At 36.6% G+C, this 12,885-nt stretch overlaps 1 protein-coding gene across 1 annotated transcript in view; it reads left to right on the top strand.

The window, feature by feature from the left end:
* LOC103201901 (EGF-like and EMI domain-containing protein 1) overlaps positions 1 to 12,732 on the top strand; it is a 99,600-nt gene extending 86,868 nt beyond the window's left edge. Inside the window, exons 6-9 of the mRNA XM_042781764.1 lie at positions 4,221 to 4,343; positions 6,607 to 6,798; positions 11,215 to 11,346; positions 12,602 to 12,732. Coding sequence (XP_042637698.1) covers positions 4,221 to 4,343; positions 6,607 to 6,798; positions 11,215 to 11,346; positions 12,602 to 12,732 — 578 coding nt within the window. The remainder of the gene's footprint in view (positions 1 to 4,220; positions 4,344 to 6,606; positions 6,799 to 11,214; positions 11,347 to 12,601) is intronic.
* The last annotated feature ends 153 nt before the right edge of the window (positions 12,733 to 12,885 follow it).

Genomic DNA, 12,885 nt, shown 5'->3' with positions numbered 1-12,885 from the left:
TTTTTTTTCTGATTGATCCCTTTCCAAAGAAGTATTCAGGTATTTATCTTCATTCTCATTAATTCTGCCTTCCTTTGCTTCAATTCTACTCCTCTGACCTTTCATTGTGTTATCTAATTCTGACAATTTAGTATTAATATTCTGGATTTCTGTCTGTAGATTTAGAATAATTTCTATTATTTTATCATTTTGTTCTTGTATTTTTTTCCAAAATTCTTCTAAGGTTTTTTCTGTGTTTTATTTTGTCTGTCTCTCAGTCCTTTAAAGATATCTAATGATAATTCTTTTGAATTCCTTATCAGAGATTTCCAATGCTGCTTCTTCCTCAGTGATGTGTTCTGGGTCTGTGTCCTGCTCCCTTGTTTCTACCACTTTATCCTCATACTTTGTGTGAACTGTGATGGTCTGTTGTCTCTGAGGCATCATGGCATTGTTGTATTTATATCTCTGTTAATTGTTTGTGAAGAGCAGCCAAGGGTGATTCAGACTCTTCTTGGTGTTTTTTTTTTTTATCACTGGCCCATTGGTGGAGAAGAAGGTAGTGGCTCTCATTCAGTAAGTGAAGTTGCAGGAGGTGTGTGTGTGGTTGTGTATTATGGGGACTGTTGCTGTCTCCCACTCAGTTAGACAAAAATTACAAATGAATAACCATCAAAAAACTAAAAGCACATGGACAAAAAATACACCATGTAATCACACAGGAACAGTAACCAAAAAAAGGGTAAAAGAAAAATTAAAAAAACAAGAAAACCTGCAATATCTGGTAGAGAAGCAGAATAATGAAGAGAAAAAATGGGAACAATGCATAAAGAAAAACAAGGAATGGGGTTAGCCATGATAAAAAAGGGGGAAAATAATTAAATTTAAAAAAAAAAAATTTCAACCAGGAACAGGGAAAAGAAAAAAAGCTGAAAACTAGAACCTGAGAGGGGAACAATAGGAATAATAGTAAACAGATAAAAAGTATTAATAATAATAGTTGTTTTAAAACAGACAAATACAAGCAAACTAATCACCAGAAAAAAGAAAGCGAAAAAGAGAAAAAATAAAAATTAAAAAAGAGAAAAAAAATCGATGGAGGACAGGGCAGGGCACCCAGGCTCCGTCTGAGCACACAGACTGTGATGGAGTTCCTGTGGGCCCAGAAGGTAGGTGGGAGTGGGGGATGGACGCACCTCCATTCACCAAGTGGGTGTGGGGTATAAGAGTAACAAGAGGAATGTCCCACCTTTTAGTCTTGCAGGTCTGTAGTATCCTAGGGGTTGCTGGCAAGCAGAACCTGTTATTAAGCCCTGGGAATCTGCAGAGTGCTGTCTCTTTAAATATCCAAAATTGTCAAGTCACTTGTAAACGTTCAAAATGGTAGCGTCCTCCTGACAGGCAAAAGTCCACAGCTCAGCCAGCATTTCTCTTCACCTCCATTTATTCCCCAGCCACCGGAGCAGTACTCCATGCAGTCCCTGGCAAGCAGGGCTGATTTTTAGGTTAAATCTTAGGTCCTACCACCACTCGGCACTCTCCAAGCTGTCTGTGCGGTGCAGTGAGGATCACTCAGGATCGCTGACAGACGGCAGCTCCGTCTGTTCTCCTTTTTTAGTATTTTAATGCAAATTCTTCTACTAGTTGGGATTTAGTCCACTTATATATCCTTCCCTTCAAGGCTCAGGGGTCCAGGATTATCTTCTGTGTCTGTGTTAATTGGTTTCCCTTTTCTTCGTTGAAGAGGATCTGTGCAGTCTTTCTGCCTAGTCTGCCATCTTACCAGAACTTCCCCTCATTATTCCGCATGTTCAACTTTAGTATGGCAGATAGTATATTCTAAAAGAAAATTTGAGAAAAAAAATCTAATTCTTTGGAAGTCACAGCTTAAACGCACATTAGGATTTAAAAGCATAAAGATGTGTTAACATATTTTGAAAGACAACTGTACAAAATGCAAGTATCTGACCAGCATTAAGTTCAGTAAATTAACCTTAGCTAGTTATTATAAAATATTTGTAATTTCTAACTTTTGAAACATCATTCAATGACGATATACAGAAGATCAAATTCTTTCTTACAGATAGGTTTAGTTTTGATGCTTCCCTTATGTCAGAGCTAAAATGTTTGCTTGGGTTCCCTGACTATGAATGACATTTTACTTTTAATTAGGGCTAAATTTTTATGTGCAGGTGAATTTTTCTATAAAGTTGCAAATTTTGGTATGTTGGTGAACTTAGGAAAGATAAAATCTTCAGAGAGCAGGGAAATTGAAAGAGAGAAATAGAAAGCAAAGATATCACCAAATAAAATCAGAAAAAATAATCAAGAGATTTAGGAAACTCGTGATATAAGTGTTAAAGTAACAGAGCATCTTAAGAAAGGCTGGCGATGTAGGAAGGGTGAGATCTCAGATGAGTTCTGCACTGAGGATGGTATACATGAAGCAAGCTAGAAAAAGCCACAGAGGGATGATAATAGAAGAGGATTCTAAAATGGATCATAAAATGATAGTCAGAGTAAGGGACTTACTTTCAAATTATGTGATGGAATTTTGTTCCTTGCTAGTTGAGAACATGGAATCCTCAGACCTATATTTTTAGAGGCTCCAGTGGTATCTGAGAATACTTTTTAAAACTCTGAAAATAAAACCATACATGATAAGCTTTTGGATTAAATGAAACTGAATTTGTGTGTCTTTCTCTGTGTGTGTGTGTATGTGTGTGTGTATATATATATTTCTCAGGAGCTCTGGTGGCATAGTGCCTAAGGCACTTGACTGCTAACCATAAGGCTGGTGGTTCAAACCCACCAGGCACTCCTCAGTAGGAAGGTTGGGCAATCTACTTCTTTAGTGATACTGCCTTGGAAACCCAAGGACAGGTCGCTATGAGTTGGATCCGACTCAACAGCAGTGCATTTATATATATTTCTCTTCTATATCCATGCTATTTAATTGAAAGGACAAAGAAGTTTTAATATAAGAAAGGGAAAATATCATCTAGAATTTTGTGAGTAGCACTACTGGTGACATTTTGCAGGAGAAAGAAAGTTTTGTGTCCAAACAACCTTCATTTAGATATTTTATGTTGACCTTTCACTAAGATAGATTGATTCCATTTTCTTTCCTTCCTTTCCCTTGTCAGTATTTCCTTTTCTTGTACCTTTTCCTGGGTTAATTGAGACACTGACCTCTTACATCAGTGGCTACTTGTCTGGTTTTAAAATAATGGGATTGTGTAAACTCAGCATTGGTAGGCCACTCAACTGAATAGCTCAACCAACAAAGGGGTTTGAACTGAATAAATAAAGGGCCTAAAACACAATTCACAAGTTTGCAGCCTAAGAAAAGTAGTGGATAAAGAAACATCTGTTCTTTCTCCTTTGTCTATGTTAGACATGTTCATTACAAAACTGAGGCCTAATAGGTAACTGTTTGATGAGGGGTTTTAACTTGATGTCTTCTGGTATATTTCTGTTTTCCCTCAGAATGTCTTAGGAAGAAACCTCCAAGATTGTAGAATTCTAGAATAATAGTGCTGAAGGAGATTTAAAGACTTCCCTATAGATAAATGTATCCAGGACATTTCAGGGTGTTGACGTTACAGATTGTAACACAAGTCCCAACACCTCACTTACCCCAGTCAAATCATCAACCAAAGGGTCAACAAATACTTCGAAACATTCTGATATAAAAAATAATATTTAAAATGATTGTTCTGCCTTCTCTCCTAACTGCAGTTCTCTCTCCTCTTATCAGTTGTGTGAGCTCCCTTTGCTTGGGAACACTCTGTAGTGTGAAGTTCTAGAAGAATAAACAGATATGGAGTCTAAGACTGCCTTCTCTGTTCAGCTATCAAATGTACACTAAATGGAATTTTTTTGGTTCTTCTTTCTCAAACTTTTCTTTGTTCTTCAAATTATCTGTTTATTCTATCAGATTACTGTTTAAACCAGAAAAATAGCAAAGATCTCTTTTCCTGTGCTTATAAATGCACTTGAAGATTATTTATGTACTTTTTCAAATGAATAACAGGCATACAAAAAGTATGCAAAAATCATGAACTCAACTGTGAGCCTTGTTCTTACTGTGTTATAGTTTCTTCAATGTGTGCTACTTGACCTGAGAGATAGAAAGTAGTGACCAAATTGTTTTAATTTAGAACTGAGACTTGTTGGTGCTTCTTTAGTTGATTAAATTCTAGTGTTTCCTAAGACAAAAATGTCATTTTTCTCTCCAGACCTGGATGAATGTGAGAGTGGCAAAGCCTGCTGTGCCCAGTTCTGCATCAACTATTTAGGAAGCTATGAATGTGGTTGTAAGGAAGGCTTTCAGACCAGCCTGGATGGTTGTGGATGTGATGGTAAGTTCCTGAAATGGAACACAAAGTAACTGATGTAATGGAGTCACTAATGGAGGATGAACTGATGTAACAGAGTAACAAATGGAAGCAGAGGGCAAGGGTGGGAAAAGGGAAGGCTTCAACACTAAGACACCTGGATTCCCATGTGATTCTACTATTCACTGTCATGTGAACCTGAGTTACTCATTTAACTGCTCGGAACCTCACATGCTCATCATTAAGGGATAGATAATAGGATTAGTGAATAAACTAAGAAAAGTAATAAACATAAAGTGCCGACTATAGTGGTTGATAGAGAACTCACTTGATTAAAATTGGCCATTATTATTATAATATCCATTGGTCTATAATCCCTTTCAGCTAATTTAATATGTGTAGGGAAATGAGAAATTCTGATAGACTGTAGCAACCTGTTACAGGGATTACCCTATATAATCCCTTGGCAAGCTTGATTGGAATTAGAAATATAGTTACTGAAAGTCTTTTTCAATGAGCTCTTTAATTAGAGAACCATAGCTCAAGAATTACCAGCCACAGTTCAGTTCACTACCTGTGAATCCCTTACATATCTGATATTAGTATAGCTAATACAAGTTTGAAGATGAGTCATTTTACAGTTTTCAAATTTGTTAGCAGTGATTCACCTCACTTTCAGATTTTTTCTACTCTATATAGTTTTAAATTTATCCTAAGTAAGTTTAATGCAGTGAGTAGAGTTAACTGAGAATACCTCATGTAAATAATTTCTGTGTTTTACTTTTAAAAGTTTGCCTTAAATGTATAATCTTGAAATTTTCATTTTGGACCATTATTACCAAAGTTTTGAACCATATTTTTTTTTCTTGAAATTGAAACAAATATGGGAAGATTGATATATATTCCAGTAACAGTTAAGTTAGGTAAGAAAACTTTAACACCTCAGAGAAAATAGTTTTTCTTTGCTTAAAGAAACAAATTCTAAATTCTGTAGAGGGTGGTAGGTGTGTTTCTCCATACAGATGGCCAAGCATTCAAGCTTTGCCATGTAGATAACAGCAAAGAACACACAAGTATGAAATGTATATATTCTAAACACAGTACAGCATATTGCCATTTACTACATTCCAGCCAATTAGCAGGGCCAGAAAGAAAGGAGTCCAAAAATATGAATTTCATGTACCATCTGCTCTTAAACAGGGTGAGCCAAGAGATGATTGTATGGCGTGAATGTACACAGTTTGTATATGCATCCAAATGGAACAGGTACCCACAATCTGAAAAAAGTCTCAGAAGTTTAGCTTAATCTATGCATTTTTTGTAGCATGAACGTATTGACTGAAGTCTGGGCTCAGACTTAGCTGTCCTAATAAGTAAGCCACATGATATCAAGTCTAAGGGTTTTATCATCACTAATAATCCCCACAATAGTTGTACAGACTTATGCATAGAAAAGGTGCTCTGCTGTAGATACTGAATAAACCAAGAGGGAATGAACATTCTGCAAAATGGTGCACAGCCTGAGACCATTTAATTTAAGTTGTAAGTTCTTCATCAAAACCTTATGAACCTTATCTAGGGTCAGATAAGACCTTATCCATGTAGATGAACTACAGTGAAATTGAGAATGTGTGGACAAAAAAATAATTGGCAAGTTATACTTGAGTAAGGATTCAGGCTATGCTTTCTATATGGCAGTGTTTTTATTGTCATAACACCATTAATAAGAGTCACAGAAGGAACATGCATATGCCCATCACTATCTCCCAATGCCTAAAAGCAGCTGTCTTTATAATTTTCCTAGATGTGGATGAGTGCCTGGATGTCAGTATAGTCTGTGACCAACTATGTATCAATTCTGTGGGAACTAATGAGTGCACTTGTGAGAAGGCTACAGAATTGGAAGTGATAGAAAAACTTGCATCATCTGTAAGTCACTGTGAATGATTTAATTTTTTCTCTTCTAATCTACTCCAATCCTTGTCCTTTTCTTTCAGGAGCAAAGGAGAGCACATGTTCCTTAACTCAACCTGTCCTTCCCTTTCTATCTTCACAGACAGAGCTTTCTTTTCCTTTTGTTCTCTCTGCAGTTTCAACTCTATACTTGCTGCTTCTCACCTTCATTTACAATAGACTTTTTGAAATGGCCTTCTCAAAGAGTTTTACCTTTTGGTCACCCCCTGCCTTTGCTATCTAGTTCAAACTCTCGTTTCTCTCATCAACCCTTGCTCAGTGTCTCTCTTTCAGCCAGCATGCTGAATCTAAGCATTGTCCTATATGGTCTTAGCTTTAGATGATGATGAACTAGAGGAAGAAGAGGAATTAGAAGTTGTGAAGTTTCCAAGCCTTCTATTCAAGAGCCCACCTCAGCTGCTTCATTATTTTGCTGCCTCTCTGCCTCCCACCTACAAAGATGAGGAGGATGAGGAGGGAGAGGAACAAGATATCCGAGGAGAACTTACCGCTTTGCACAAAGTTGGTGAGTAAAAGAATTTACCTCATTACTCTCACCTCTTTTCTTTATTTTTAGAAAATTCACATATGTTGTTGTAAGGACATTTAATTTCTCAACTTCATTTCCCTGTTATCCACTTTATCAGCCACCCTCCGTCTTACACCCTTATTTCTACACATACCTGTACTCTACCCATTGTCATCAAGTTGCATCTGACTCATAGCAACTCTATAGGACAGAGTAGAACTGTCCCATAGGGTTTCCAATACTGTAAGTCTTTATAAAAGCAGACTGTCACATCTTTTGACTGGTAAGTTTGAACTATTGGCCCTTCAGTTAGCAGCCAAACACTTTAACCACTGCTCTACCAGGGCTTCTCATACATGTATCTGTACAATAACCATTTATTGTGCAAAAAAGATAAAAAGATGGCGGATTTAATGGGAAGCTCTGAAGAAGTGATTTTGTCTCCACTTTCTTGCTAACATCATCTTGAAACATTTAGTGTTTAAATGCCCCATCCAAATATCTTTAAATTAGCATAATGAGGAGAATGATTTGAACATATTTCTTTTTCTAACTATTAAAGGCCAACTAATAGCACTTTTGGCCCTCTGGGCTCAGTACCATGCTTATGGAGGACATCAAGCTCAATTGGTATAACATACTACACAAAAACATTTTTCTACATCCTACTTTGGTGAGTAGCAATTGGGATCTTAAAAGCTTGCAAGTGGCCATTTACATGCAACGGGGATAGGTCTTGCATTTACAAGCAAGGAGTTAGGTCTCTCCTTGGCCAGAATAAAGAAGAGTGAAGAAAACCAAAGATGCATGGAAACAATTAGTCCAAGGGACTAGTGGACCATGCAAATCTTATCTTTCATGACCTTGGGACCAGAAGAACTAGATGGTGCCCAGCTACCACTGCAAGCCATTCATAAAGGGATCAGTGCAGGAGATCCTGGATAGAATGGGACAAAAATGTGGAACAAAACTCAAAATCAGAAAAAATACCAGGCTTACTGTTCTGATAGAGACTGGTGAAGCCTCTGAGACTATGGCCCCTAGTCACCCTTTAGGTCTGGAATTAAACTCACTCCCATGACTTCCAGCCAAACCATAGACAGGTTTATAAGGTGAATGTTTATACCAGGTAAGTACACTTCTTAGAACAATCAATCATGGGAGATAAGAAGGGCGGTATTTGCATAGGGAGATAGATCAGAGGGCAAAAATACATAGGAAAGAAGGACACAGGGAAAAAGTAACCACAGGGAGGAAGTGGGAAGAGAGCTATTAAAGTATGGAGATTGCAATGTCATGAAACAAAATACTTATGAACTGCTGTATGGAAAATTAATTTGCTTGTAAACTTTTACCACCCTCAAAAAAAAAAAAAAAAAAGAAGAAGAAGAAGAAGAAATCCACCTGTATTAGAATTTTTCCCAAAGGGGATTAATGGTTAGGGAGGGTTGGTTTACTTGCCCCTCAGCATTGAATATAAGGATTAAGCAAGATGATATGTGCAAAGTTTAAAATTTAAAAAACAAAAAAGTTATTTAAAAAAAAATTTACTTTAAATAACATTAAAATATAGAACTTTTCTGGATTCCAAAATACAGAGTCAATTGTCCAATATGATTATGTGGACCAGGGAAATCTTCAAAATCATGAGCAGTTTTTTGTTTGTTTTGTATATCCAAGCAGCAGAACTCAAGCACTGAATTAATTCTGATCAAAATAAATTGGTATAACCTTTCTCAAATGTAATAGTTTTCAGTGGTCTGCTGGGGTTTTTTTCCCCCCTTTTCTCTGTAAAATTGAACTGAGCCTTTTGTTCTCTATTTTCTCTATATTTTAATAACATCAAAAATTAATGATTGTTTTCGAGTGCATCTAATAAAATGGCAGAAAAGATGGCGGATTTAATGGGAAGCTCTGAAGAAGTGATTTTGTCTCCACTTTCTTGCTAACATCATCTTGAAACATTTAGTGTTTAAATGCCCCATCCAAATATCTTTAAATTAGCATAATGAGGAGAATGCTATAGAAAATCATAATAATATTAAGAAAAACTTCTATGTGAAAGTACAGATGCTCTAACGTTACTTAACTAAACTCCTGATACTTTGGCTGCTCAAAGTTAGAACTGAAACAGTTCAGGCCTCCCATGGCAGCCAAAATGTGAGTGGAACAATACAGAGAAGGCAAGCCCAAGGAAGTGAGACTACAGCCTCTGCTGCTTTTGCCTGGAGCCATCTGCCAATGGATGGGCTGTGCAGGCAGAGAAGTGAAGAAATCTAGAGATGGCTGCTAAGTTGGTGAGGAGCTAAGCACAGTTTTCTGTAGTCTTGTGCTCATGGGGAGATAGAAATTGGAGTTCACAGCCTGCTTAAGTAGAAAAGTCTTGCTAAACAGGAGACTTTCAGTTGGGACTTCTGAATGGCCCTACCCATGTTGTTGTTACTGCAGCTATTGGTGTTGTGGAATTGGCTGTGGTGCAAACAATTAAATGCTTGACTACTAGTCCAAAGGTTGGTGCTTCTAACCAGCATAGAGCAGTTTGGAAGACATTCCTGACAATCTGCTTCTGAAGGGCCACAGCCTTGAAAACTTTGTGAAACAATTCTACTGTGTACACATGGGGATCACAATGAGAGCAACATCTAGAAACAGACAAAAATTGAAATGGAGAAAGATTTAAAGGCACTAAAATCCAGTCTCTCAATCATTATTCAAATAAAGGTAAATTTCCCTCAAGCATAGAATGGGTAAATTTATCATTTATATATGCAATGGAACACCCTACATAGCCATAAAAGAATAACCTATTATACTCACAGTGTAAATGGATCTCACAAACATAATATTGAGTGAAAGAAGCTAGACCCCAACGAGTACATACATTTTTACAATATTTTATTGTTTTTGGTCAAAGTCCACACAGCAGATTAGGTTCTTATTTATCAATTTCTATACAATGGTTACATTTTCCATATTGTGTCACCATTCTCATTTCCATTCCAGTTGTTCCATATCCATTAATCTAGCTTCCCTGCTCCCGTGACCTTCTCATCTTTACTGTAGTGTAGATGTTGACTATTTGGTTTCATATAGGTTTTTTTTTGTTTTGTTTTTAGGGATCAAAATTGTTGTTGTTGTTGTTGTTGTTATTTGCCGTTGAGTCGGACCCGACTCATAGTGACCCCTCCTTGGGTTTCTGAGGCAGTATCACTATAGAAGTAGGATTGCCCAACCTTCCTTCCGAGGAGTGGCTGGTGGGTTTGAACTTCCAGCCTTCTGGTTAGCAGTCAAGTGCCTTAGGCACTATGCTACCAGAACTCCCAATCACAATACACATGGATAATACTGTTTATTTTATAAGCCAATCTGTTGTTTAGCTGACCTCTGGCAGTGGTTTCTTTAAGTTTGAAGGTATCTCATGGCAATAGTGTTGGGAGTTCCTCTAGTCTCTATTGGTCCAGTTGTCTGGCCTTTTTTTTTTTTTTTAAGGATTTGAGTTTTGTTTTACAGTTTTATTCCATTCTATCCAGAACCATTTATTGTGTCCCTAGTCAGAACAGTCATTAGTGGTAGCCAGATACTATCTAGTTCTGGTCTCAGGGTAGATGAAGCTGTGGTCCATATAGGGAATTAGTCCTATAGACTAGTTTCTTCTTTGACTCTTTGGTTTCCTTCTTTCTCTTTTGCTCCAGATGAGTAGAGACCAAAATTGTATATTAGATAGGTGTTCACAGCTGTGAAGACCCCAGGTGCTACTCACCAAACTAGGATATTGAACATAAACAGAGCACATACTTTTTGATTCTGCTTATATAAAGTCCAAGAATAAAGAAAGATAATCTATGGTGATAGAAACCAGGATAGCATTTAATTTGTGAGGCTGATGACAGAAGCATCAAGTCAATTCAAAGCTTTCAGTGTGCTCTTAATATTTTGTATCTTGATCTGGGTGGTATTTACATGGGAATATTTACATTGTGAAGAGCAAAAAATAAAAAGCCTTTGAGGTGTACATTTGAAATTCATGCACTTTTCTGCATGTATGTTAAATTTCAATCAGACGGTTTATTTGGAAAAAAAAAAAAATCTATGCAAAGCAAAGACTGGGATGAAAAGCACCAAATGCCATGAACATTGATGATTTCTGTGTTCTAGAGTCAATAGTAATTTCTTTTCATCGTTTTACTCTCCTACACATTCTAAATATTCTTTAAAGACTATATATTATTTTTATAATTGAAAAACTAAAAATAATCTCCATTTTAAAAAATGTATTTCTTTATTATTGTCTTTTTCTGGGACTTTAGGAAATGTGTTCCAGGATCATGATTTTCTTTGGGAAATTTAGAGTTTCACTTGCTTTTTTAGTTAGGTAAAACCATTAGGACTGACTAAGATGGTATCACATTCCAGTCTGTTTAGATTACACCTTTGGACACGATTGCAGTTTGAGTTGTGAAGAATGCATGAATGGAGGCAAATGTCGGGAAGGGAAGAGTGGGTTCACCTGCCCAGTGGGCTGGGGTGGACTTCTCTGCAATGAAAGTAAGTGATACCCTGGAGACACAGCACAGGCACACAGAACTACCAGCAATTATTTCTCCTTTACGTGTGTTCTCTCTAAAATGTTTTAATAAGGTAAACAATTGATATGGGTGAAACCAATTTATGTGCTGTGAATAAAGAATGACTATGAAGTGCTGAGGTTTTAAACTGATTAAAAGGGGAGCTTTTGTGTTCCCTGGGAAACTTGATGTGCTGTCTCTTGTTTATCCATGAAACGTAAAAGTTAATAAACGACCCTAATATTCTAGGCCTATAAAAATCCCTCTATTTAAATAAATCATTAGGCCCTGGCAAGCTATTCCCAATGAAGGAAAAAAAAAGAAAGGATTGTGCTGCGAAGTGCAATTAAATGGAATTGCATGGCTGTTTGCTTCATGCTTTTGTTTGTGTTTTCTTTTTCTTTTCTAAAATGATATCAGCACAGCCAATGACATTTTTGAAAATGTTTTATACAGATCTCTCAAGAGAAAATATCAAAGCAATTTTAAAAATTATATCCCCCCTCAAATCTTTTCGTTCATATTTTATACAAAGGTATACTTTCAGGAATTAAAACTGCTGAGTATTAAAACCAAAATATATTGATTGTTTTTCTTCTTGCTTTATCTTTTAAAATGTATTTTATAAATGTTTTAATAAAAGAGTTTGTCTTAGTCTATGATGTGCTTGGAAGATGATGTAAGTAGATTTTCTTTTGAACCCCCTGCACATGGGAATGAAGAACACAAATATTGTTTTGATTTTGATACACATATAGAACTAAGTTATAAAATAATTTAGGGTTTTGAGATCTTTCTCAAGCAGCACTCTGATCACTTTTCTCTGCTGCTTAACAAAAGAAAGAAACTGTAAGAATGTCCCCTTGCCTGTCATATAAATGGAGCACTTCTTATCCAGTCACTGACAAACATCTAAAATCATGCCTCATAATCCTTTTTACTTTATATCTTAATCACAAGTCTTGACCTAGTCTATTATTCCCAGTAAACTAAGCCACTCTACTTAATGCCTTGTACTTTTCAGTTTGTGTACCTTTTGTTGAGCTGTTTTCTCTACCAGATTGCCCTTAGCCTTCCGCATTTCCACATGGTCAACCCCAATTGTCATTCAAGCGTCTCTTGCCACCTGTTGTATGAAGTTTTATCTGCTGTCCCTCAGCTATTTTTCTTTCCTGTGGATTTTAAGTCATTCTTTCTCTACATTGCATAAGAGTTAGCCATGTTCCCCTTTCTAGACAGAGAGCTCACTGAGAGCCGGGACCACATCTTAGTCATTGTAGGAATCTCCATCTGGACAAAGGAATATAACTCAGTATTGGGAATCCTAGCTATGTTTACCTGCAACTTAACACATTCAACTATATAATATTGAAGTTGAATAAAAATGGCTGTATTACAATTGGGAAGTAATTTTTTTTTTTCTACCTTGTGTTTTTTATTGATAAATACATTTAGTATTTCTTTATAGAGTATGCTACTCTAGCATGGTAGCAAGGACAATGAAACTAAAATACCTGGC

The sequence above is a fragment of the Orycteropus afer genome, unplaced genomic scaffold, assembly GCF_000298275.1.
Source record: "Orycteropus afer afer isolate SDZICR_OR568_19922 unplaced genomic scaffold, OryAfe1.0 scaffold00168, whole genome shotgun sequence".
In the NCBI taxonomy this organism is placed as follows: Eukaryota; Metazoa; Chordata; class Mammalia; order Tubulidentata; family Orycteropodidae; genus Orycteropus; species Orycteropus afer.
Note: the sequence above shows the minus strand (reverse complement) of the source record. Positions and strands in the feature narration are given on the sequence as shown.